Below are 24,989 nucleotides of genomic sequence, written 5' to 3'. Positions count from 1 at the left end.
GTCTGGTACCCTCCTACTTCCGGTCTGCTGTCACCTACTTCCTGTGCTGGGTTGGCCTGGACCCTCCGGTCATGTAGGTTTCCATGGTAACACATGAAGACCCCAAAGTTTTATAAAATAAACAGTACCTAAATATGACTTGACAGCAAATGGTTGAAATTATGAATGTTAAAACACACAGGTTTATTGAACCGGAACCAGAGTGGGTTCAGATAAACTGGTCTGTTCGGTCTCCCGCCCAGCGGACCGGTTTGATCCGGCTTTGATCCGGTACCCTCAACACTACATCTACATCTTTTCTTGTCGGGACGAACATGACTGTAAAAAGAAAAGGAAAAAATACAAAAAAGACTGTTAAAACGACTAATTTTATTTTCAGAATTTGTAATCCAATGTATATTTTAAAACAAATAAAATATTTTAATCGTAAATGTTGTTGCCGTCGACTGGTCTGTTGAACTTTTATTTGCCCAGCAGCAGGTGTAGTCCCGTTAGACACCACATGGTCTCACTGTTCCCCTGAAACGCCTTGCAATTCTAGACACTAAACTACAGATTACTTTTATTAGCAACTGCTTTTTGTCATACATTATGTGTTTTTTATAGAACTAGGACCCATGTTATAGTGTAGTCGCTAATCTCAAATGCACCAAATGTTGAGCAAAATGCCTCTAACCCCCCCCCTCCCCGACACTGAATACGTGTCTGGGAGCTGTCTGTGTCTGTATGGAACAAGAGTTTTTTACGGAATTCCCATGTACACATTTAAAATGTAGCCCCCCTAAATACCACGACTCAAGTACTAATAATAGTTGAAAACTCTGGTGGAGGTTAGAAATGTGTGGGAGAGCCATGCTGGTGTCAGGTTATTAAGTTTGACTCTAGGTATGCTGGGTCCATCTCTCTATCTACCTCCCTCTACTACACATCTATCTTTCTCCATCTCCAACTATCTCTCACACCTACACCTCTTTGTATCTGACATAACTGAATTGTCTTGAGTGTTTAAGTCGTCTTTTGATGACTGGGTAAGCTGCAAATAAATTGCCCTCCGGATAAATAAGGCTATCTGTGTAATCTCGCTCTCTCTCTCTGAAGTCTTTCCCCAATGTGTGGTAAACCCAGCCGTGAGGGCACCAGGTATCGTCTATCACCCACCATCTATTATTCATCCCCCCTCATCAATAAATGACCAGGTGTCGTCCACCTCTCTCACCCCGGCTCCGCCCGGAGACAACCCCGGCTCCGCCCCCAGCCTACCCGAAGACCACCCGGCTCCACCCCCAAGCCCACCCGGAGGCCACCATAGCTCCGCCCCTGGCCCCAGCCCACCCAGAGACCACCCCAGCCTCAACGTACTATCCGTCATAACGGGTTATAATTAACCCCGCTAACGACCCGTCTCGCGGCTGATTAACTACCCAAACGAGACATCCCGGCGATTGCATATTTAACGAGCTTCATTAGCGCGCCCCCCGTCCTGTCTGTGTGTGTGTGTGTGTGCGTGTGGCCGGAGACAAACTGTCCTCCCGTCGCTAGGCAACAGGGGTGAACGACAGCCAGCTGTCGTTTACCCCTGTTGCCTAGCGACGGGAAGGATGTCATCAATGATGGATCCGTCTTGCCGTCGTCTCGTCGCATGGCTGTTGGCTCCCGTCCCCTTGTGATGATGTCATACCGCGGAGCCGCACCCTCCGCTGGCGTGGGGTGTTGGAGGCGTGTCTCACAGGTAAAGGTGTACAGACGATCGGCCACAGAGGCGCTAGGTTATGTGTCCCCGAATAACAACAATAAGCTTCTTGAGCTTCTATCATAAGTGTGTAGCCTGCAGTGTGTGTAGCATAAGTGTGTAGCCTGTAGTGTGTGTAGCATAAGTGTGTAGCCTGTCGTGTGTGTATCCTGCAGAGTGTGTAGCCTGTGTTTCCTAAGTGTGTAGCCTGCAGTGTGCGTGCGTGACAGAAGACAGCAGCCCGGTCTTGTACCAAGATGTAAACTGATTTATTCAGACTTCGTGTTTTTCGCCGCCAGAACCCGGGCGGCGACACGGCGCTAACATCACACAGGAAGTCACTCGGTGGGTTGTCATGGAAACCGCTCTAGTCTATTTACAAGTGCTACATAGATCAGCGCGCACACACACACGCACGTAAACACACACACACTGCAATACTGCGCTCCGACGGAACCGCCTCCCTAACGCTCCGACAGGAAGTTGGGGATGATTGAGGGGGGGAGGGGCTTACATCTCGGTCTCAGACAATAGGCTGTCATCTAGACCTGATGTCAGCATGACCACGTGGGGGGCGGGGTCTGTGGGAACCAAAGAACAGAGAGGGTTTGTAACTACAGACCGCTGCTGCCGCAGGCCACGAGCAAGGCATTCAGACCGGGAGGCCGGTACAATCTCCCCGCGGTGCTAGGCAGATTAGATTACATTCCACTAGAGCCCGGCAGACTACTGCTACACAGGAAGGTCGGACGGAGTCAAAGGTCGAGGGGGAAGTGAAAGAAAGATTCAGAAAGACTCATTAAGTCAGTCACTGCTATGGACTACCGTACTGCACTGTACCCTAGACCCAGTATAGTACTGGTACTGTACCCTAGACCCAGTATAGTACTGGTACTGTACCCTAGACCCAGTATAGTACTGGTACTGTACCGTAGACCCACTATAGTACTGGTACTGTACCCTAGACCCAGTATAGTACTGGCACTGTACCCTAGACCAGGTAGGCCCGGTCCAGTACTGTACTAGGGACCAGGTAGGTCCAGTACAATACACCCAGTAGGTCCAGTACTGTACTGTAGACCCAGTACTGTACTATGGACCAGGTAGGTCCAGTACAGTACACCCAGTAGGTCCAGTACTGTACTGTAGACCCAGTAGCTCCAGTACTGTACTATGGACCAGGTAGGTCCAGTACTGTAGACCCAGTAGGTCCAGTACTGTACTATGGACCAGGTAGGTCCAGTACTGTACTGTAGACCCAGTAGCTCCAGTAAACTCCAGTACTGTACTGTGGACCGGGTAGGTCCACTAAAGCCTAGTATGGTACAGTAGGTCCAGTAGGTCCAGTCCAGTACTGTGGACCCAGTAGCTCCAGCATAGCCCAGCCCAGTGCTGCCACTAGACCCTCTACTGGAGGCGGGGTTAACAGAAGCCAGGGGCAGCAGGTCCAGAGGGGCGGAGTAAAGAGAGAGGGTGGGGGTCAGCCCTTACTGCTGTAGGGGATCCAGGGGCCCGCGTGCTGCTGGTGGTGCGGGTGGTGCTGCTTCTCCCTGGGGGGCAGCATGTCGCTGGAGTAGGCGGGGCTGGGGTGGGTGGGCGGGGCCCCGGGGTCCTCCTCCTCCTCCCCCTCCGACAGCAGGTCGGAGATCTGCTGCTGGAGCTCCGGGGCGATGTCGTTCTCCGCCAGGACCAGGACCCGCAGGCTGGTGGGGTAGCTCTGCACCATGTCCAGGAAAACCTGAGGGACCACACGATTGGACAATGCAGACAGTCAATCAAACAGGCTTCCTCCCTCAGCAGCATTCTCGCTACACAACTAGTTGCAGAGAAGAGATAGATAGCCGAGATTTGTAAAAGCACTTTACACCCTTTTCAGTGGAGGAATTTGACTCCCCAAGAAATGTTACACTGAGAAGGAGCAAGTAAGTTACGTATTTATTTATTCTTTTGGCCTATCAACAAAACGAAGCAACTGTCCCAGATTTCTAACTGCATTTGAAATAGACCTTGAGACCCACAAAAATGGACACTATAGGACAGGGATCATGATTTGCCTCAATATCAAAATAAAAGCCATGGGTCCAATAGCAATGGCTGGGGTAAAGCCCATAAGGTAGGTCTGTATATGCGCCCCACCAAGAAATTGAATCACCAGCCGCCACTGCACAGCGCTAACAACTAGAGCTAGACTCGTCCAACCTTTACCTCTATAGTCTCACCGCAACACAGCGGCTTTATTTATTCTTTAGATGGCCACTACTTTGACAACAGTGTCACCTGGTGGGGCGTATCAGCACCAGCACAGTCTCTGTGTGTGTAGATATGGTATAGATAGGGCTGGGCGATTAATTGAATTTTGATCGCGATTTCGATTTTAGCGTCAAACATTCACCAAGATTTACATAATCGAGTTTTTCGTTAGATTATTATTTTTTTGAATGTTTTATAGAAAGGGCAGAACAGCTGGATACATATCTGTATATTAATTTAGATTGGAAAATTTTCTTTTTGACCCCTTTGAGTATTTTTTTAAGGTTCTATGGTGGTCTTTAAGGTATTTTTTTAAGCCAAGTTCTCAGTTACAAAGATATTTTTGGGAGAGACATGATGAATAAATACAACATGTTTTCAAACTCAAAAATAATCGTTTGAATAATCGTGATTTCAATAATGACCAAAACAATCGTGATTATGATTTTTTCCATTATCGAGCAGCCCTACTGTCCATGGGACTCTAGGAAAGTGGACCAGTAAAACATGTTCATCACTTTAATTATATCACTTTAAATCCTCTCCAGGCTGGTCTAGATGTTCCTCAGTATCTGAGAGGAGAACCCGGGGGTTCTGCCGGGTACCTGGGCCGCGTGGTTGGACAGCCCGGTTCCCTCCAGGTCCAGCACCTCCAGGGTTCTGCTGGACGCCACGGCAACCGCCAGCATCCCGGCGATCTGGTCTCCTGCACCCACCAGAGAACCACAAGGGAACCACACCGTCAGAACCTTCTGGTCCAGGACCTTCTGAGAGAAGAGAGGGAGCGGAGGAAACTACAACCTCCTCCACCTCCTCTCTGCACCTCCTCCTCTGAGCTCTACCGGGCTCTGCTCCTCACTAACGAGTGCTTTGAGGAGAGCTTCACATTTCATTAGTAGGACATCGATGTGCATGAGGTCTGCAAGCACAGAGAAGAACCACTTAAGAGCTAGTTCAGCCTCGCTCTCTCTTTCCCTCACCTCCCTCCCCCCTTCCCTCGCCCTCCCTCCCTCCCTCCCTCACCCAGGGGATTGTAGTCCAGGTTGAGCACGCGGAGCTGGGAGCTGTGGGCCACGGCCACGGCCAGGCGGGCCCAGCCCTTGGTGCTGATCCCTGGGTTGGCGCTCAGCGTCAGCTCCCTCAGGCCTGGAGGAAGGGGACACAACCACACAGTCAGGGGGAGGGGGACACAACCACACAGTCTGAGGGGCCCGAGGAGGGGGGAGTGTTGGGGTGTGTGTGTGTGTGGGGGTGGGTGTGTGTGTGTGTGTGAGGGTGTGTGTGTGTGAGAGTGAGGGTAGATGTGTGTGTCTGTTAGTGAGTGAGTGTAGATGTAGGAGTGAGTGTGTGTATGTGTGAGTTTGAGTCTAGGTGTGTGTGTGTGTGTGTGTGTGTGTGTGTGTGTGTGTGTGTGTGTGTGTGTGTGTGTGTGTGTGTGTGTGTGTGTGTGTGTGTGTGTGTGTGTGTGTGTGTGTGTGTGTGTGACTGTTAGTGAGTGAGTGTGAGAGTCTTGATGTGTGTGTCCCCACCGTGGCAGCGCTCCGGGCCGGGGTCCTACCTGACTTGGCCCCGTCGGGGGGCAGCATGCCGCAGACGAGCCCCAGGGCCTGGTCCCCCAGCAGGCAGTCCCCCAGGTCCAGGCTGACCAGCGACGGGTGGCTGGTCAGCGCCGCGTTCAGCGTCACCAGGCCCGCATCCAGGAGGGGGCTCCCGTGGAGGCTGGGGGGGGGGTCTGTGTTATGGTCTGTGACTTTATAGTGCACTTTACTTTCCTCGTGTGATTGTTTGTTATTGTGATGTTGCTTTCAATGCCAATAAAGTTATCTTGAATTGAATGCCAGAGAGAGCAAGAGGAAGAAGAGAAGGAGGGGGTCGAGGTGGAAGCCTCATGGTTACCATGGTTACCTGAAAGTATGTCTGGTCAACACTGATGTGATAGTGATTCTAATAAGCTTATCAATAAACTCACATCCCTATGCTGGCCGGCCCATACCTCTTTGTTTACATGAATACTACTATCCACTCACCCTCAACCCCTCCCACTCACGCCGACCATCCAGCCGAGCTGATAAATGCGCGTGTCAGAGTGGACAGAATTATTATCAAGTTCCTTTCATCCTCAGAGTCGCAATCTTACACACTGAGAATTAATTAACTGACTGACTTTATTCTTCAGTATTTTCATAAAGAATATGGTCTGGGGACCCAAGTGAAAAAATACATAATTTCAGAAAATACTAGTGAACAGGGGCAAAATACATATCCTAAACCTAACACTCATACTTTAATAAAGTTTGCACTCAAGTTACATCAATCCTTTATAACCCGGTAACACACTAAGTGGTTGCGGTCTACTCACAACAGGGTCTGCAGAGAGCGGTTCGCCTCGAGCGCGTCCGCCAGCTGCCGGGTCCGAACGAGGCCCGAGACCACGCCCAGGTTCAGGTTCAGCTGCGCGAGGGAGCGCGAGTCCGCCACGCCGCGGCACACGCGGCCGAAGTCCCGGTCACTGAGCTGACAGCCGCGCACAGACAGCAGGCGGACGCCGTTCTCCCGCAGGCCGTCACAGATGTCCCGCACCTCGGCCCCGGACAGCGCCTCCCCGGTGATCTGGATGGACCCCGGCAGCATCGCTCCGGGGGGCCGTGCGACTCGGAACCGAGCCGAGCCGAACCGAACCGAGCCCACACCACGCACGACCACCGCCGCTAGTCCGTACGTGATGTCATTCCCACGGCGCTTACACTACGCACACGTGTGCACGCGGATACGTACTGAAGTAAAACGGGGCGAGGTGATCACGGGGTCGCGGGTAACTTATAGATCAGCTCCACTCAGGAAGTTGAACTGCTGCTGGACGCTTCACGCGCTGACGTCACCTGGTGCCGATCGAGTGGAGGAGGCCACGCGCTGGTATCGATACGGTACCGCCATGATGGCTGCTGTTGTCGTCACTTTAAATGTGTCGATTATCGACACTTTGTCTCGCGACGCACATTCCCTGCCGTCCCTGACTTGACCTGTCGCTGTCTTTCGCTTGCCCGAGCCGGTCGGTGTGCGCGCGCTGCTCGGTTGTGTTGCAGGTGTCTGTTACTATGGACACGCGCTTCTTTCCACAACGCCCCCCTCCGACGCACGCGCCGCGTCCCGCTCCGGCTGCTCCGTTACATCACGTGCTCTGAAACGAAGCGGTGATGTCGTTCTAGAACGTTCCCCTGTAACGTCTTCCGTCGACTCGTAGCGACTCCGTTCGCGGAGGCTGCTCTCCGGTCCTCCTCGCGGATGTTGCGAGCCTCCCGGTCACGTGACTGGTATTAGCAGCAGCTCACCTGAGCTCGAGACCGGGCTAACACTAACACCCTAACTGACACCCTGACCCGGACTTACACCCGGCAGCCAGGGCCGCGGTCAGAATCTGTTCTTATTTATTTACATACCATGACCCCTACAAACACAACCCTCGACCTCATTATCTATATACAAAATAAAAAATAAATCACAATTGACTGTGTGCGTGGTAAATTCATGCCAATCCTTTTGAAGGACTCTATTTCCCTGCCCTCCTCTCTGCTTTCTCAGTAGAATAAGGAGTTATAGCGTACGGTAATAACTTAAGGTGTGGCGTAGTGTCAAATAAAGACTCACACTACGACGGAAAAGTTTATTTCAGGCGTCTCCCTGGACAATAACCCTATAAATACAAATGTAACGAATATGAACCAAAATAATGAAAATAACTAAAACAACAGCAAGCAGAATGAAGGACATTCAAAAGAAAGTCATAAAGGATTTAGATTCAGAAGATCAGACTGGAATCATCCGTTAAATACCTGACCCATAACCCCAGCTCCTCAACACCATCACCTCATCAATGGGCAGGACAGGGGAGCCGTAGCCGTGGAAACCCCTTCATCCTTCACCGGGAGACCCCGTCTTCGTGGTCCAGCCTCAGCTGGTCTTCATCTCACAGCAGCGCTCACAACAACCTCTGGAGCACCATGATATCAACGTATACCCCTTACAAACACACTAATATACTAACAATGTGTACAAATACCATCTCGTGTACAGTTCATTTAGCCGAACCCCACACTTGGGGGGGAGGAGGAGGTGGAGACGTAGGTCTGCCCTGACCGATGTGTTGAAATATATACATGTTCCCCTCCGCAGCCTGTGGTCGGTGGTGTCAGACAGGGGGGGTGTCAGACAGGTCAGGTGTTCAGTGGCTCTGCAGCAGCGCCCCCAGGGTCTGGAGGGTGGTGTTGAGGGTGACGCTGATGGCGGCGGGGGCCAGCGCAGGCACGTCTCGGGCCACCCGCTGGATGGGCGGGGCGTTGACCCCCTCCAGGGTGTCCAGGATCCCTGAGAGCAGAGGGGAACATGTGACCACGGGGGCTAATCACAGGCTCCGCTGGCAGAGACGGAACCCTCTGAGGCCTTTTGATTGGTTGCGGAACGGCCAATGACATGCACCTTTAGCGGTGCATTCCTCAGACAGGTCTAGGCGGTCCTCATCCGCTGGGGTCGCGTTAACAGACGTTGTGGGGTTCCCCCCCCCCCCCTCGCTTTGGGTCCCAATGCCCCCAGTCTGAATGAACCCAGAGCCGGTGATCTGTGGTTTATGATCAGCGACTGGGCTGCTGAAAGGAACCCGACTCATTAGTCACCGGTCCACCTCTCAGCCTCGTCATCGCCTCAAAACTAAACCGATCCCAGCGCCTGTGGGCCCAGCCCCGTTCTAACGAGGCCCAGTTTTAACGAGGCCAGGGCCGTATCTGCATGCTGACCTGGTTCTGGTCAGGCTCCTGCAGCACCGCCCCCGCTGGGGGGGGGGGGGTTGGGTCCTGAAAGTTAGCTTTCAGGACCCATTAGTCTGATCTCTTTCTGTTTGTATGGCAACCAAATGTGGACAAAAAGCCATCCTATAAGTGCTCTGCTCGGCCATTTGCAAAGACCTGCGCCCCTAAAGAGGTGCCTGAAGTCGGCCCCAAAACACACAACGTGCGGTGTGCGGGCCCCCAGGAAAAAATACATATACTAGATATCGCCTGAGATGCGCTAATGCCGCCGCCATCTGGTTAAAAAAATAATTAAAAAATACAAGATCTATATATTTTTTTACGTCCGACTTATGTCAGAAACCAGCCTTCTTGAAGACTGCTTAAAGGAAGGAGATTCAGAGTGATTTTGACTGGGAAAGGACGTCTGCCCCATTGGACCTTCATTCATTCAGTTGTGGGGTTACCCCACGGCAAGATGGCGGCACTGTTGATGCATGCTGAGAAGCCGAAAGCGATAGCTAATCAGTATCAATATCTATGGCCCCAAGGTAGGTGGACTCACCTTCCACCATCTTGTGGTAGGTGAAGTGCAGGTAGAGCAGGAAGAGCATGTGGAGGGCAGCCAGGGAGCCACAGATGACAAGCCGAGGGGTCTGGCCCACGGTCCGGGACAGCAATACCGCCACCTGGTGGAGGGGAGGGGCAGCACGCTCAACTTGTACATTATCTGGTACAAGGGGTATGATACTGATTATATTCTAATTTATCTATGTAACAATCCATTTATTACTGCATCTACATTTCATAATTTCCTTTATTGTGATAGACATATTCTGTTCGTTTTTGTAATTTCATCTAATTTCATTTTTAATACCGGTACATACGGTCTGCTGTGACGCCCACGTTTAGCTTCTTCGACTAAACAGTACAGATTAATATTTTTACCAGACGAAGGTTTGTCTGTCTGTTTGTCTGGTACATGAGTCTCGTGTCTGTTTCTGACCCAGGTGGCTGATGGGAGATGTATTGTCTTACCATGCGTAGGGTAGAGAGCCCGCCCACCAGCAGCCATAGGCCGTAGAACAGGAAGTGGAAGTGGATGTTGTAGGTGATGAAGAGGACCACGCAGTGCCCAAACAGCCCGTAACCCTGGGAGACGATAACAAAGACCCGTTTCACTCCTGGGTTTGATATTCTACCTGTTGCTTCTTCCGATGGCAGCCATCTTCACTACGAGCTCAATAAATGGAACCTAGGTGGTCCAGAAGACCAGTTTAGCCTCCATAAATCCATTTTCTGTATTTTTTCTTAACTCTTTGTGTGTCTGACATGCTGCTGTGACCGGGTCATCATGTCAGGGATGAATAAAGTACATCTGATCATTTGATCTTGGACTGTTTGACGCCACAGTTCCATGAATGCCTATTAAGGTGTTATTGGTGTTATAATAACCTAGATGATGTCTTTCTCTGGTCGAAACCAACACAGAGATCTACAGCGCTGAGGGAGATCCAAGATGGACGAATGCTGGAGCTACTGGGCTGCCACGGGAATAGAACCCCCGACCCTGGCTGGGGACTCACCAGCAAGGAGAGGGTCTGCAGCATGGTGATCTGGGAGTTGACCAGGTAGGCCAGGAAGTAGATGAAGGAGGACACGCCCAGCCAGTAGCCGAAGCACGTCCCGATGGCCGTCCCCATCAGAGTGCCCTCCCTCTGCAGCACACACACACACACACACAAACACACACACACACACACACACAGGGTCAGTACAGGTAACACACACACACACCGTCAGTACAGGTAACACACACGCACACAGGGTCAGGTACCACACACACACACACACACACACACACACACACACACACACACACACACACACACACACACACACACACACACACACACACACACACACACACACACTGGGTCAGCACTTATGGTACCACTTTCTCACACACGCACGAATGCATACACACACACGCAGACAGTAAAGTGAACATTAAGCATGTGTCTAGGGGGTCTTACGATGATGGTCTGGGAGGTCTTCATGCCGTGCAGCAGGATGGCCACCAGGGTGAAGACCAGCATCATGGGCCCGTACAGCTCCCCCGCCACCTTCTGCGAACACAACACACAACATGCTTCAGATACACAACACACATACACAACACGCTTACACAACACGCCTCAACCGCACACAACACGCCTCAACCACACAACAAACGTACACAACAAGCTTACACCACACAACACGCAACATGCTTCAGCTACACAACAAACATACACGACACGCTTACAGCACACAACACGCTTCAACCACACAATGACCTGTCTCTGTACTGTGTAACCCCTCCCTGCTCCTTATTGTACTGTCTAACCCCTATAGAAGGGGGGTCCTATAGAGAGGGTCCTACCTGGGGGAAGGCGATGGTCCTCACAGGAACCATGGACTCAATCAGCCTGGAAGGAGACGTTAGTGTTAGGACACGACCACAGAGACCAGACCTATCTGTCAAATTTCTGGAAGTGACACCAGCTAACACTGTGGCCATTGGCTCTCATGTCGTCCAATCAGAAGCAGCCGTTTCGGGGTTACCTGCTGCGGACCTGCACCGGCTCCACATCGAAGTACGGCCGCAGGATGTCGATGTTGGCGTACAGGTTGAAGGCCTTGGACGCCTCGCGCTTCCCCGCCTGCCACACCTGGGGATGCACGCACACACGGTCGTTAACCTGGTTAGTTAGTGACCCTCTCTGAGCAGGGTTAGCTGGTGGCCCTCTTTGAGCAGGGTTAGTTAACCTGGTTAGCGGTTAGCTGATGACCCTCTGAGTAGGGTTATTCAACATGGTTAGCGTGAGCTAGTGACCCTCTCTGAGTAGGCTCAGTTAGTGACCCTCTGAGGAGGGTAAGTTAACCTGGTTAGCGGTGAGCTGGTGACCCTCTCTGAGCAGGGTTAGTTAACCTGGTTAGCTGTGAGCTAGTGACCCTCTCTGAGCAGGGTTAGTTAACCTGGTTAGTTAACTAGTGACCCTCTCTGAGCAGGGTTAGTTAACCTGGCTAGCGGTGAGCTGGTGACCCTCTCTGAGCAGGGTTCGTTAACCTGGTTAGCGGTGAGCTAGTGACCCTCTCTGAGCAGGGTTAGTTAACCTGGTTAGTTAACTAGTGACCCTTTCTGAGCAGGGTTAGTTGATCTGGTTAGTTAAATAGTGACCCTCTCTGAGCAGGGTTAGTTAACCTGGCTAGCGGTGAGCTGGTGACCCCTCCTACCTCGTCGGCCACCTGCCGCCCCAGCTGCCCCTTGATGCCCTTCATGCCCAGGAACTCGCCGTCGTCTCCGGGCTCTTCCCCCGGCGCCCCCCCCGGCCCCTCCTCCTCCTCCTCCGTCATGCGTTGGTTCATCTCGCCCATGTCCTCGAAGCTGGAGCCCGACGTATCGTCCATGTTCTCCATGTCGATGACGGCCGAGCCACTACCCTGGGGAGAGAGAGAGAGATTGTAATAGGTTGTAATGATGGGAGACCAAGACGATGGCGTTTGTCAAGCCTTTGTGACACAATCATTTGAACTCATACTGTTAGAGGAATGAGCTGAACCAATAAGGAAGGCTCAGGAAACAGGCGTGGATCTGCTGTTTATGTTATTAAGTGTTATGTTATTACTTGGTTATGTCAGCTGTCTATAACCACTAGAATGGACATTAATCAGACAGCAGAACAACCTTTGTTATTAAACCAGTGTTGCGGACACAGACCCTGGTGTGTGTGTGTGTGTGTGTGTGTGTGTGTGTGTGTGTGTGTGTGTGTGTGTGTGTGTGTGTGTGTGTGTGTGTGTGTGTGTGTGTGTGTGTGTGTGTGTGACAACAACAAACCAGCCACTCGCTTTACAACACTTATTTTAAAACAAGCGATCAGATCCTTACGGACGTCGTTATGCATGTTTCGGGGTGGTGTGAAGGGGGTCGGGTCAGGGTTGCTGGTTCCATTCCTACCTGCACAGGGGGGTCGTCGAAGCCGCCCCACGGTTCCGTGTTCGTGTCTTTGGCCCCAGCAGACATCTTCTGGGAGCTGGAGGGTCCGTGGACGGTCACTGGGAGGAACAACTAGTTCGGTCCGCACCGTTTAACGGTCGTTCAGCGTTAACACGCGTTTATTACAACAAAATAAACCTCAGAATTTCGTAAAGTCCGGATGGTGAAACGCCTGCGTCAAAACAACAACGTGCTGACGTCACATATTGACCTGACGTAACACCGTCGACGTGGCCGGAGGAATCCTCGCGATATGTAGCTCGGGGAAGATAGAGTTCTGGACACAACTTTCTGAAGCCCATATTTTTAATTATGCATATAATATATAAAGGTCTTTTTGTGCACCAGTTGAAAATGTTTTTTTATCATCATATCATGCGCTGACATTTAAATAGTATGTTCCTGAAACACCGGAGCCTGCAGTTTCAGGCCTGCACGCCCGCAGGTCTAGGGATCATCTTTTTTATTTCTATTTTACACTAAGATGTACGCGAATGACAGTTAATTCTTCCAGGGATGGCGTTGCAAATAACGTTTAACGTTTCAACCATAATGAAATGCTTATTTCAGCTGGCTAGATGAAAGGCAGGTATACATTGGGACGAGATAGTTAGTGCGGCCTCCGGTAGTACTGCGAACCACCAGCAGGGAGCGTACCGACTCCAGCACCGCGAGAAGAAGCGTTTCTTCTCGCGAGGGCTCCGCTCCTCCCGTTCGTCTGGTAGTGACATTGATCAGCTGCCGACAATAAACATCCATTAACCAGTCACCCCTTCTCGATACCGGACGATTGATGACATCCAAGCCGAGAAAACCCGACAAACTAACACGGTAAGAAAGGGATTCGACCTAATCTCGCTCCCTAGCGCGTCATATTGAGGACGTTAGCGGGTTAGCCTAGCCGCCGATCACCATCGTGTCGCTCTCAGGCTCAGCCCAACCAGGGCTGTACTGGGAGAGAGATCCAGTCAACCAGGGCTGTACTGGGAGAGAATTCCAGTCAACTAGCGCTGTACTGGGAGAGATTCAGTCAACCAGGGATGTACTGGGAGACAGATCCAGTCAACCAGGGCTGTACTGGGAGAGAATTCCAGTCAACTAGCGCTGTACTGGGAGAGATTCAGTCAACCAGGGATGTACTGGGAGACAGATTCAGTCAACCAGGGCTGTACTGGGAAACAGATCCAGTCAACCAGGGCTGTACTGGGAGAGATATTCAGCCCAACCAGGGCTGTAGTGGGAGAGATTCAGTCCCACCAGGGCTGTAGTGGGAGAGAGATTCAGACAACCAAGGTTATATTGTAGATTCAGTCCCACCGGGGCTGTACTGGGAAAGATCCAGTCCCACCAGGGCTTTACTGGGGGAGATTCAGTCCCACCAGGGCTGTACTGGGAGACTATTGCTGCTCATTAGTTGTGGGCCAGTGGGTTCAGTGGTGGTAATCCAGTATTGGTAATCCAGTAGTGACGGGCCAGTGGGTGAAGTAGTGGTGGGCCAGTGGGTTAACTATTGGTGGGCTCGTGGGCCCAGTCCCCGGACACACAGATTCTGAACCGCAGCCCGAACGACACGTACACAGTAGATGGGTGTCAGAGACGGGCCGGTCCGGTGACTACCGACCCCGTGAACACGTCTTCACAGGCCCGGTAAACACGTCTACCGGGCCCCCGGGGTCTTTCACGGTCCGCCACTGATTCCCACATCAAAAAAGCCGCCGTTTATCCCTGTACAACAACAGCTCTGTGTTTTAAAACTGGGAATAAGGGGAGGACCAAGGGCTCCCCATCCAGAGCTGTGGACTACGTGCGCAGTGCTCCTGGCGCGGTGGCGGAAGCTGAGCCGGTGACGTAACAGTTCTCTGTTGTTTCCAGATCTGTGAACCATAGCGAATCAAACCTCGATCTCACCGTTCGTAAGACAGACTTTTGGACCAGAGCTCTGTGGCGGTCATTGGAGATCATTTCAACCCTAGTCTTTGGTTTTGTGCATAAAGATCCGAAGGTATGACCTTGTTGTTTCTACCGCTCGCCATTTTCCGGCTATCTTTTGTTTCCCGGTAGAAAGGGTTTCTGTTTTGGTGTTTGTTTTTGTTTTGGTGTTTGTTTTGCATGCTGAGATTATTGTTTTGCATGCTGTGTCATTGAACAGCTTACGGGACGTTTTTATGGCGATCATGTTTTCGATGATCAGGCTTTCAACCGTCCTCTACAGAGAGGGGTGTTAGTTCTGGCTAAACACCTCTCGACATTAGTTTCGTACAATATCTGGGTTTAATCCGCAGAAACGCCTCTGGATGATAGGTAGTTAGGGCCAGTACTGTCATACCTGGTATGCACAACAGAATCAATATGCAAGGTGTATACTGTACACTCCAATAATGCACTTAAAGGTGATACTATTGTTGTACTAATTTATCAAAAATGCAACATGCATTTGTATGTGATATATAGTTAATATGTTGTATTATACTATAAATTAAACGTATGTGTGTGTATAGAAATACACTGTCACAAGAAAATATTGCAAAATACAATGCATCAGAAAAAAAAGAGAAGGGTAACTTTGCGTTTGCTAGCAGTATTCCCAGTATGTGTGGTTATCACCCAAATATCAGTGTATGATTGGAGGAACGAGGTCAGCAGGCGGTGTTGCGTCACCATGATATCGGCTGAGGGTTCGCCTCTCTTCCTCTGCTCAAAGTGAGAATCAAGACTCACTTGTTCAGTGTTGACCTAGACTCTGCAAAGCCCCCCCCCCCCCACCTCTAACTTGCACTTGCACTTAAAAATAGTACTTAGCATTGTTTAGCATCTTATATATGTTGTATACAGGGAATGGGTTAACCTAGCGATTGTTAGTGCTTGTTGTTTCTCTTTCTTTTGAAAAACGTACTTATTATTAGCCCCACCGCGCTCAGGGTTGCTGCCGCTAAGGAATGACCGGCAAACCCATACAACCGGTCCGGTGGCAATCAGCTGGGGACCAGCTCTGCGGTGGTGTCTCTCTGTCCGTCCCCCCCCCTGTGGTGGTGTCTCTCTGTCCGTCCGTCCCCTGTGGTGGTGTCTCTTTGGCCGTCTGTCCCTATGATGGTGTCTCTCTGTCCGCCCTTCCCTGGACTGACCATCCACACAGAGATCGACGCCGTTCTGTTCTTGTTCACCTTGACACGGGCAGCAGAGATGCGGCTGTCCTCCCTCGGACTGCAGGACAGTCTCATGTGGCGTGTTGTTGGGCGTGTCCATCTTAACTTATCTCTAAAGCCCATGTGTGTGTATGTGTGTGTGGGGGGGGGGGGGATCTAGTGGAGGCCTAGGCAGCGTGTGGCCCCACCAGGGGTCTGTGGTGGTGTCTGTCATGACCCTGACCAGTATGGGCTGGTCTTAGGCCCCGGCTCAGAGGACAACAGAACCCCACAGCCGGTCCTCAGACACTAAGCCGTCCCTGCTACTGCGTCACCCCTCTGAATGAGCTGTCACGACCCCGTCATCCAATCATAAGCTCTTATTTACCCCACACCGTCCGGCGCACATAGTTATCAGTCTGTGTCGCAACATGTTCTGGATCGCGATCGTTAAACTCCCTGAACTCTCTCTGTGTTATGGCCGCTTGGAGGGCTGGTGTACGGTGTCTAGTGCTTTACTGCCTGTCTTGTTCTATACGGTGCTGTCACTGTGCTGTTGTGTAATGATAGTTTTACAGCACACAGTCCCCGGTCAGTGCAGCTGAGTTGCAGCGTAAGCAGAAGACTCCTCTGTAAAGCGGAAGGTGTGTGTGTGTGTGTGTGTGTGTGTGTGTGTGTGTGTGTGTGTGTGTGTGTGTGTGTGTGTGTGTGTGTGTGTGTGTGTGTGTGTGTGTGTGTGTGTGTGTGTGTGTGTGTGTGTGTGTGTGTGTGTGTGTGTGTGGGGTATCCTGACTGCTCTCTCTCTCTTCTCCCCCCATCCCCCAGGATGTCCCCTGCCGAGGAGGAGGGGCCCCCGGGGTCCCGGCAGTGCGAGGAGGCGCGGGCCCAGCTGGAGGAGGCCATCTCTGGGGTGATGAGAGCAGAGAGCCAGCTGAGAGACAACGGCAGAGAGGTGAGGACCTGCCTGGACTGAGACCTGTTAGGGACCTGCAGGCCTGGTCCGAGACCTGTTAGGGACCTACACATCTGGTCTAGCATCCAGAGGTATTGAGGTTAACTATAACAGGTCAAGACCATTACTATTTACTAGTGTATGCCAGTCCCTTAGTACTAGTATAAACCAGTCCACCACTCTGGTTCTTGTCTGATCGAACCTATTTCAGGGCACGGTGTCATGATGATGATGACATCAGTGTGTGTGTGTTTTTGCTCTTGGTGCTAAAAACAGCGATTTTAAAGTTTCTCCACACAGCCTTTGTAGCTGTAGTCTGGGTGGCTTGTGTTTATGTATGTGTCAGCACCTTTTGTGTCAGTGCCTGTTTGTCTGACACCGGCGCTATATTTAGGTGTGTGTGTGTGTGTGTGTGTGTGTGTGTGTGTGTGTGTGTGTGGTTTTATCCATGACGTGGTGAGCTCACTTCCTGGCTCCAGCCGTGGTTCAGAGAGGGGGGGGGGGGGTCAGAGCTGTAGGGGGTCGGTACTGATCCGGAGGAGGTGGGCTGGTACCTGTGGAGGAGGCGGGGCTATGGGAGGAGAGGAGGCGACGGGGCTAGGGGAGGAGAGGAGGCGACAGGGCAGGTTAAAAGAGGCGCACAGAGGAGTAGGGAGCATCAGACTGCAGGAGGAGCAGGGCTCAGGTGATTACTGACGAGACGTCTTGTGGATCGGTCTATCAGGATATAGTGCACTCCAGCGTCGATCTACCGTGTTCTGGACTCTAGCGTATTCTACTGCCGTCGGGCCTCAGTCTACGTCGTCTACTGTGGTCTAGTCTACTGTGGTCTAGTCTACTGTGTTCTAGTCTACTTTATTCTACTGTGGTCTACTCTGGGTCTTCCAGGCCCAGCGAGGTGGACTTCATCAAATACGGTCAGGATGCTGTGTGTGTGTGTGTGTGTTTCTGTGTGTGTGTGTGTGTGTGTGTGTGTGTGTGTGTGTGTGTGTGTGTGTGTGTCTCCTGTTCACTGGTGGGCTCTCTCTCCCTGTAGGTGCGCTGTGAGGTGCGCTCCTGTATGAGCCGGCAGCAGGAGTCCCTGAGGTGCCGTGAGGTCTGGCTGCTGGGGCAGATCGACCTGCTGGAGCAGCTGAAGGGCGACGCCCTGCACCACCAGCTCAACCACCTGCACTGGGTGAGGGGGGTGGGGGGAGGGCTGCACCACCTGCACTGGGTGAGGGTGGGGGGGGGGGGGTGGGGGGAGATTGACTGGATGTCTGTTTGACTGACTGACTGTTGCTGTTTGAAATAACTGGAATGATAACACATTATCATTCTTTCAACTCCTCCCGTCTGTCTATCTGTCTCTGTCTCTTCCTCTGTCTTCCTGTCCCTCTGTCTTCCTGTCCCTCTGTCTGCCTGTCCCTCTCTCTGTCTGTCTGTCTCCAGCTGAAGGGTCAGTTTGACGTCATCGCTCATCAGATGGAGAAATCCGCCCCCAACCGTGACCTGGCCAATCAGCTCACCAGCTGTCTGGAGAAGTACGACTTACCAACGATACAAACAAGACCTTCATTCATTCATACATGCATGAATACATGCATACAGACACGCCTCTTACCCATTAGCTGTACTGTAGGCTCTCCCAGTGGGTGCTCCCCAACTTCTCGATGACACAACATCACTTTGAATACTTTAATGACTGCTTTGGGTCCATTCTGTGTGTGTCTGAGTTGGTCCGTTCTACAGTATCGTTCTGAAGGCTGTGTGTGTGTGTGTTGCTCCGTTCTGTACCATCGTGCTGAAGGCTGGATACATCAGTGTGTGTTTACATCAGTGTGTGTGTCTGAGTTGCTCCATTCTGTACCATCGTGCTGAAGGCTGTGTGTGTGTGTGTGTGTGTGCATCAATGTGTGTGGGTGTACATCTGTGTGTGTGTGTGTTGCTCCGTTCTGTACCCTCGTGCTGAAGGCTGTGTTGGTCCCCCCCCCGCTGTGTCCAGGCTCTCCTCTCTGAACCTGTCCCCTGAGGAGACCCCTGACCTGGGCTTCACGGCCGACACCCGCTCCCTGAAACAAGCGCTCACCTCATTCGGTCGCATTGCCACACGGGTATGACCACGCCCCCACCCCCACACCCCCCCCTCAGGCAGGGCTCTGCAGCCCGACGGTATCCAGCTGTGATCTACTGAGCCCACGCGGCGGTCTGCTGTCCAGCAGTCGGACTCTGGACCCGCTGGCACCGGCAGTCTTCATAAAGGACGCTAATCACATAATCGATTAACAGCGTCCATAAACACATCTCTCTCCAGGGGTTAATGAGGGGATCGGGGGGGGTTGGGGTTGGATACCCTCTGTTCCATCAAAGATCAGCAAACTGTTGGTGTTGTTGTGGTTCTGCGAAGGTCACATGTCTGACGGCCGGGCAGGACTGGACCTGAGTGAATCCTTTTTGGCTGCACGTGTGTCTGCCTGTGTCCTCCTGAACTCTGACCCCTTTAGCAGCAACAACAAGCTGTTAGAGGAAGAGGGGAGGAGCCTGTGAACCACTGGCTGCAGTCAGGGGTTGAACAGTATTATCTTCTGCTTATCTTCTACTGGTCTGCTGCCACATGTAGAGATAGTTAGTGATTCAGAACGGATGGCGTTTTTAAAGTGGCTGATTCAGAATGGACGGTGTTGCTATAGTTACTGATTAGCCTTCTTCCTGTTTCATCAGCACCCGGATGAAGCACCTGCTTTTAGCTCCTCCCCCTGCCCCGCCTCTCAGAGCCAGAGAGCCTTCCTCATGCAGAGCTGTCCTGCAGCTCCCAAAAAACAGGTACACATACACACACACGCACGCACAACCCACACACCTCTCACACACACCATTTACATTTAGGGCATTTAGCAGACGCTTTAATCCAAAGCGACTTACATCGGTTAATACACACATTGACACACCGACGGCAGAGTCAACCATGCAAGGCGACAGCCAGCTCGTCAGGAGCAGTTTTAGGGTTAAGTGTCTTGCTCAGGGACACATCAACACTCAACTAGGAGGAGCTGGGGATGGAACTAGCAACCTTTCGGTTACAAGACAACTGCTCTACCTCCTGAGCTAAGCCGACACCGACACCACACACGCACACACACACACCTCACAGATACGCACACCTCACACGCGCACACCTCAGACACGCACACCTCACACACGCACACCTCACACACACACACCACAAATACACCTCACAGACACGCACACCTCACAGACACGCACATCTCGCAGACACGCACCAAACACACACCTCACACACACACCTCACAGACACGCACCAAACACACACACACGCGCACACACACCTCACGCACACATGCACACACGCACGTGCACACCTCACACACCTCACTGACACGCACACCTCACACAGGTACAAACACCTCTTAAGAACGACCACACAACAGACTGGACCTGACCAGAACATGTCATCCTACCCCTCCAGAAGCTGGAAACCGGATCTCTGTCTAACTGGCTGCTGGGAAGCCGTCCAGTGACCAGCCCTCTGATTGGCTACGAGTCCAGCAAAAACCCCCTGGATTGGCTGGCGCCACAAAAGGAAGGGCAGGTGAGGACACGTGACAGGAAGTCCTGGATGAGTTGATATTCGTCCTCTGAGAGCTACAGAGGGCAAAAACACTGCAGGGCTCTAACTTTGAAAACTGGAATGCTCCGCCACTCAAACTCCAGCTGCTGGCACTGAGCACAGCTACAGACAATTTATATAACATATTGATTAAATATTAAAATATACACATTTAAAGTAAGTTAACTATACAAATCACACCAAGTGAATGCTTGTGAAGGAAAGTGATGACAGGGTGAAGGATTAACGTGTGTGTGTGTGTGTGTGTGTGTGTGTGTGTGTGTGTGTGTGTGTGTGTGTGTGTGTGTGTGTGTGTGTGTGTGTGTGTGTGTGTGTGTGTGTCTCAGCCCCCCTGTCCCCCGCCGGCCGTCTATGACGTGGGCGCGGCCTGGGGTCACCTGAAGGACCTCGAGGCGTGGCTTCACCGCGCGCCCCTCCCCCGGGAACGGACCACGAGCTGCGGCAGCACCTGTAGCTCCTCCTCCTCCTTCTCCATCGAGAAGATCGACGAGTCGGAGTTCAACTTGGAGGAGGTGGAGGAGGAGGAGGGGGCGGAGCTGGACGACTGGCTCATCACCCCCGCCGTCGCCACGGAGCCGGACGGTGAGAGCTGGAAGCAGGCGTTCCGGCCCTTCCACGAGAGCTGGACCCCCAGCGAGTGGCTGCCCAAGCCCTGCTCCTCCTGCTGCCAGGCCTCCACCGTCGCCGTGGAGATCGAGAACCTGGGGAAGTTGGTGTGCCTCAAGACCCCTAGCCCCGCCCCCAGCCTCGCCTCCGGCCCCGCCTCCTCCAACCTGGAGGCGTGGCTGCAGGCGGTGGCGCCGGTGCAGACGGTGTGCCGGGCCAACGAGGCGTGCGGCAGTTACGCGGCGTGTGTGTGCGAGGAGAACTGTGGGCGCTCCGCCCTGAGCTCCTGGCTGCTCCGGCACGAGGGCCGCGACAAGAACGGCCTCCCGCTGGACAAGACACGCCCCAACCTGCACCCCGACAAGAACGCCCCGCCCCCCAAGGCCGCGCTCTACCACTCGGACCAGGAGCAGAAGGTAGGGAATGGAACTAAACTGGTCGCCGTGACAACACGACCCTCTCCTCCTTCACCATCTCCACGTCCTCCTTAACCATCTCCACTTCCTCCTTAACCATCTCGACGTCCTCCTTAACCATCTCGACGTCCTCCTTAACCATCTCCACTTCCTCCTTAACCATCTCCACTTCCTCCTTAACCATCTCCACGTCCTCCTTAACCATCTCCACTTCCTCCTTAACCATCTCCACGTCCTCCATAACCATCCACGTCCTCCTTAACCATCTCCACGTCCTCCTTAACTATCTCCACGTCCTCCTTAACCATCTCCACGTCCTCCTTAACCATCTCCACGTCCTCCTTAACCATCGCCCTCCTTAACCATCGCCCTTAACCATCTCCCTCTGAACCATCTCCACCATAGATGATCCAGGCAGCACCTTGTCTCCCCAGTGCATGGGAGGCGGTGCTCTTTAGGTCTGCTCCTCTTTCACCTCCTGCTGACCCTGATCTCCTCCTCCTCCTCCTGTCAGGTCCAGGCCATCCTGGAGGCCTGGCTCCACCCCAGCAAGAACTCCTCCTCCCTCTCCACCGAGACTGCACCGGGGCAGGAGAAGCACACCTCCTCCTCGGCCCCCTGGGAGAGCCCCTTCCTGAGGGCCCTGAAGGCGGACTGCTGGGTGGTGGGGCCGGGGTCCTGGGCAAAGGGTCACCGGGACGAGAACCAGGAGGAGAACCAAGAGGAGAAGCAGAAGGAGGACCAGAAGGAGGACCAGAAGGAGAACCAGGAGGAGAAGCAGAAGGAGGACCAGGATGAGGCGCGCACTGAGCCGCAGGAGGACAAGTGGCTGCTGAGGAAGAGGAGCCAGCAGGTGAGGGGATGAAGAGGGGGCCTGACGTGAACCTCACTGTATGAGCTGGGTGGTTGTGAGGGATTCCCCAGTGTTGTGGCTGATGGTAACCATGGCAACGTGTGTGTGTGTGTGTAGGAGCGTCTGGCCCTGCCCACTGTCTGCGACCTATTCTCCTGCCTGAAGCTGGGAGGGGAGAAGGACAAGTGGCTCCACAAGGCGCCCGTACAGGTAACCACGGCGACGCCACACACACTACAGTAAGGCCCCTGTAGGGGGTAACCACGGCAACGGCAGTAGGTTGGTTCATGTGCGGTGGTCTGATGAGTTGTGCTTTCTCTTGCAGCTGTGAATCCCGGTGCCTCTCGTATCTTAGGAACCTCCCACTCGCTGCTGCTGAGCGCACAGCTGGCCCCGCCCCCCCCCCCCTGGACGGACACCCAGCACAGCCAATCAGAGTCCATGCGCCGTCCTCCACCTCTTCTGCTTTTAAAGAGCTTTTAGTTTGTAGGGAACGTGTATTATTATAACTTTTCGATGTCTGATTTGACTCCTTCGCAAACCAGTGGTTTGATTCTATAATATTCTTTATAAATATTACATGTATGAGGATTGCCTCTGTTGTCTAGGAAAGAATCATAACCACTCAAAACATATTCAACTTTTAACATTTTATTTTATTGGTTTTTATTTGACCAGCTTGATTAAGATAGAGTTGTATCCAACGGCCAGCGTTTCAACCTCTACTCCGACCCTCCCCCACCTGCACCACAACATTAACCTCCGCCCCAGACGGACATTAGTGTTTCAGAATGAAACTAATTCAAGGCGACAGGAAGTCCTGCCAACATCTCTCCCCCCCCCCCCACTTCATCAGCCAGGCCCCGCCCCCATGGGGTACAATGGGATTTGGCAAATTCTATTTTTTCACACCCTTATTTTGGCGGGACAGAACCGCCACTACACCACTTCCTCCTGAGGGCCGAACGGGCCTTCTGAGGCAGCGCTGTCCCGCTGCCTTCGCCTGATAGGTGGAGCCTCTAGAACCTCTGTGTGGGCACCTGCCCTGACAGCTATAATCTACTCTGATATCTCTTCGAATGGACTGCTCTGCCTAGCACTACTCAATAAACGATCACTCACTTTAAGGCATGCTCTGTCTCGTCCTTCCTCAGCCGAGCTTCGTTAGTCTGACAGCGAGACTAGTGTCAACAGTTGATTTTAATATTGATCCTGGTCTGCTGACCGGCGCAGCGAGTTTAAACCGGTTTAGTGCGGTTCCTCCACGGTGAAAACCATTGAACGAGAGATGCAACATTTTATTAGTTAGTTGGAAATGCCACGCAATCTTAACGCAGACACACACACATAAGCGCACACACACACACCATGAACACACACATGAACACTGACATACATATGAACAAACACACTTTGAACACACACGAACACACACACACACACACACACATGAACACACACAGGTCTTGTTTGTCAGGTTGTTTTGTTTTATAAAAACATTGCATAGAATACATATTGGTCAGTAACGCATGGTTTGAGTTAAGTGGTCCACGTCCAGTAGAAACAAGTTCCATTCCAGGTTTTTAAAGCAACCGTGTGACGTCACTCTTTAAGGCCAAGCCTGATCTGCCATTAATGAAGCGTTCTCTGTGCTGGGTGGAAGACCTGACCGGGAGGAAAACTTACTGGAGCCGTACTCTCCTGCTGCACCGTTAAAGGTCCCATGACATGCCACCAGGTGTGAGTGTGTTAAGCCGTTACAAGCCGTTTTGAAAATCTGGCTCTTCTGTCATCGCAAGTGAGGTGTCCACCTAGATGTACGCTGGATAGACCCGTTTGCCAGCTTACCTAGTTGACTGTAGCAAACGTTGCTCCTCTCTCCATCATACATCTAGGTGGACACGCCCCCTTGTGATGTCAGAAGAGCCTGATTTTCAAAACGGCTTGTAACGGCTGATCGCACTCAAACCGGCTGGTAGGTCATGGGACCTTTAAGCTCTCAGAAGCCCCTCCCCCCTGGTCCCCGATAAGGCTGATAGAGTTCCCTTGTAAAGCAGGACCCCCCCCCCCCCCCCCGCCATCAGGGCCCTGCTGATAGCGGCCGACCGAAGTCTGACGTCACGGCAGTGAGTGACGCAACGCACAGCAAGGGCTGGGAGGTTCGTCTCATCTCGGGCTGTGTCGGAGTCCCAGCCCAGAGGTTCTGGGTTCGAATCCCAATGTCCAGAGTCTTCTTGTAGGGGTTTGGTCCTTAATGCCATGTATCTAAAATATATCCACTGTCTATCTTTATCCTGAATGACACTTGCAGAGTTTTCCATGTGAACTTTGATAAATAAATGTCTGATTTGTGATGATGGTTCAGAACCTCGCTCGTCCAGTCAACATGACCGTCAACGCAACAGGGCTGATACCTAGCACAATCAAATACATTACGTATAGATCGTTTATCTAATACAGTCAAGGAAAATATTCAACGATAGCGTTTGGGACACAATAAACCGACCCCAGTCTGAACACAAAGTCAGGCCACAAGTCCCAGAGGTTTTTTTTGTCATAATACCATCATGCGCTGGTCTCTGAAGATACCATCATGAGCTGGTCTGTGAAGTTACC

At 52.2% G+C, this 24,989-nt stretch overlaps 3 protein-coding genes across 5 annotated transcripts; 1 reads left to right on the top strand and 2 right to left on the bottom strand.

Annotated features, from left to right (window-relative positions):
• Positions 1-1,987: 1,987 nt before the first annotated feature.
• lrrc73 (leucine rich repeat containing 73) lies at positions 1,988-7,429 on the bottom strand. The gene is made up of 6 exons (XM_056609973.1): positions 6,339-7,429; positions 5,538-5,698; positions 5,003-5,125; positions 4,585-4,685; positions 3,221-3,467; positions 1,988-2,310 (listed from the first exon to the last, which is right to left on the bottom strand). Exons 1-6 carry the CDS (start codon positions 6,608-6,610, stop codon positions 2,240-2,242), a joined length of 975 nt encoding a protein of 324 aa, XP_056465948.1. The 5' UTR covers positions 6,611-7,429; the 3' UTR covers positions 1,988-2,239.
• Positions 7,430-7,614: 185 nt separating this feature from the next.
• Positions 7,615-13,001, bottom strand: yipf3 (Yip1 domain family, member 3). Its single transcript, XM_056609972.1, has 9 exons — positions 12,758-13,001; positions 12,037-12,243; positions 11,365-11,471; positions 11,183-11,228; positions 10,794-10,886; positions 10,344-10,475; positions 9,796-9,909; positions 9,323-9,446; positions 7,615-8,341 (listed from the first exon to the last, which is right to left on the bottom strand). Exons 1-9 carry the CDS (start codon positions 12,821-12,823, stop codon positions 8,199-8,201), a joined length of 1,032 nt encoding a protein of 343 aa, XP_056465947.1. The 5' UTR covers positions 12,824-13,001; the 3' UTR covers positions 7,615-8,198.
• A 469-nt stretch (positions 13,002-13,470) lies between these two features.
• On the top strand, positions 13,471-23,538 carry ncoa4 (nuclear receptor coactivator 4). Of its 3 annotated transcripts, XM_056609618.1 has the most exons (13): positions 13,526-13,627; positions 14,669-14,798; positions 16,489-16,562; positions 16,744-16,870; positions 17,907-18,047; positions 18,302-18,393; positions 18,855-18,963; positions 19,571-19,672; positions 20,337-20,459; positions 20,825-21,520; positions 22,035-22,373; positions 22,491-22,583; positions 22,699-23,538. In XM_056609618.1, the coding sequence occupies exons 4-13, from the start codon at positions 16,745-16,747 to the stop codon at positions 22,702-22,704; spliced, it is 1,827 nt and encodes a 608-aa protein (XP_056465593.1). In that variant the 5' UTR covers positions 13,526-13,627; positions 14,669-14,798; positions 16,489-16,562; position 16,744; the 3' UTR covers positions 22,705-23,538. The 3 variants fall into 3 exon arrangements, with proteins under 3 accessions (XP_056465591.1, XP_056465593.1, XP_056465592.1); XM_056609617.1 differs by lacking the exon at positions 16,489-16,562; XM_056609616.1 differs by lacking the exons at positions 14,669-14,798; positions 16,489-16,562 and having other exon boundaries at positions 13,471-13,627.
• Positions 23,539-24,989: the final 1,451 nt, after the last annotated feature.

The sequence above is a fragment of the Gadus chalcogrammus genome, chromosome 15 (assembly GCF_026213295.1).
Source record: "Gadus chalcogrammus isolate NIFS_2021 chromosome 15, NIFS_Gcha_1.0, whole genome shotgun sequence".
Taxonomy (NCBI): Eukaryota; Metazoa; Chordata; class Actinopteri; order Gadiformes; family Gadidae; genus Gadus; species Gadus chalcogrammus.
Note: the sequence above shows the minus strand (reverse complement) of the source record. Positions and strands in the feature narration are given on the sequence as shown.

Coding starts and splice junctions, on each gene's coding strand:
- lrrc73 (XM_056609973.1), bottom strand. CDS start 6,610: ATGCTGCCGGGGTCCATCCAGATCACCGGGGAGGCGCTGTCCGGGGCC. Junction 5,699..6,338: donor CGCTCTCTGCAGACCCTGTT/GTGAGTAGACCG, acceptor CCCCCCCCCCAG/CCTCCACGGGAGCCCCCTCC. Junction 4,686..5,002: donor CCTGGACTACAATCCCCTGG/GTGAGGGAGGGA, acceptor TGGTGGGTGCAG/GAGACCAGATCGCCGGGATG.
- yipf3 (XM_056609972.1), bottom strand. CDS start 12,823: ATGTCTGCTGGGGCCAAAGACACGAACACGGAACCGTGGGGCGGCTTC. Junction 9,447..9,795: donor GGCTCTCTACCCTACGCATG/GTAAGACAATAC, acceptor CCCCTCCACCAG/GTGGCGGTATTGCTGTCCCG. Junction 8,342..9,322: donor CTACCACAAGATGGTGGAAG/GTGAGTCCACCT, acceptor CTCTGCTCTCAG/GGATCCTGGACACCCTGGAG.
- ncoa4 (XM_056609616.1), top strand. CDS start 13,590: ATGACATCCAAGCCGAGAAAACCCGACAAACTAACACG. Junction 13,628..16,743: donor AAACCCGACAAACTAACACG/GTAAGAAAGGGA, acceptor CCCATCCCCCAG/GATGTCCCCTGCCGAGGAGG. Junction 18,964..19,570: donor TCGGTCGCATTGCCACACGG/GTATGACCACGC, acceptor CTGTTTCATCAG/CACCCGGATGAAGCACCTGC.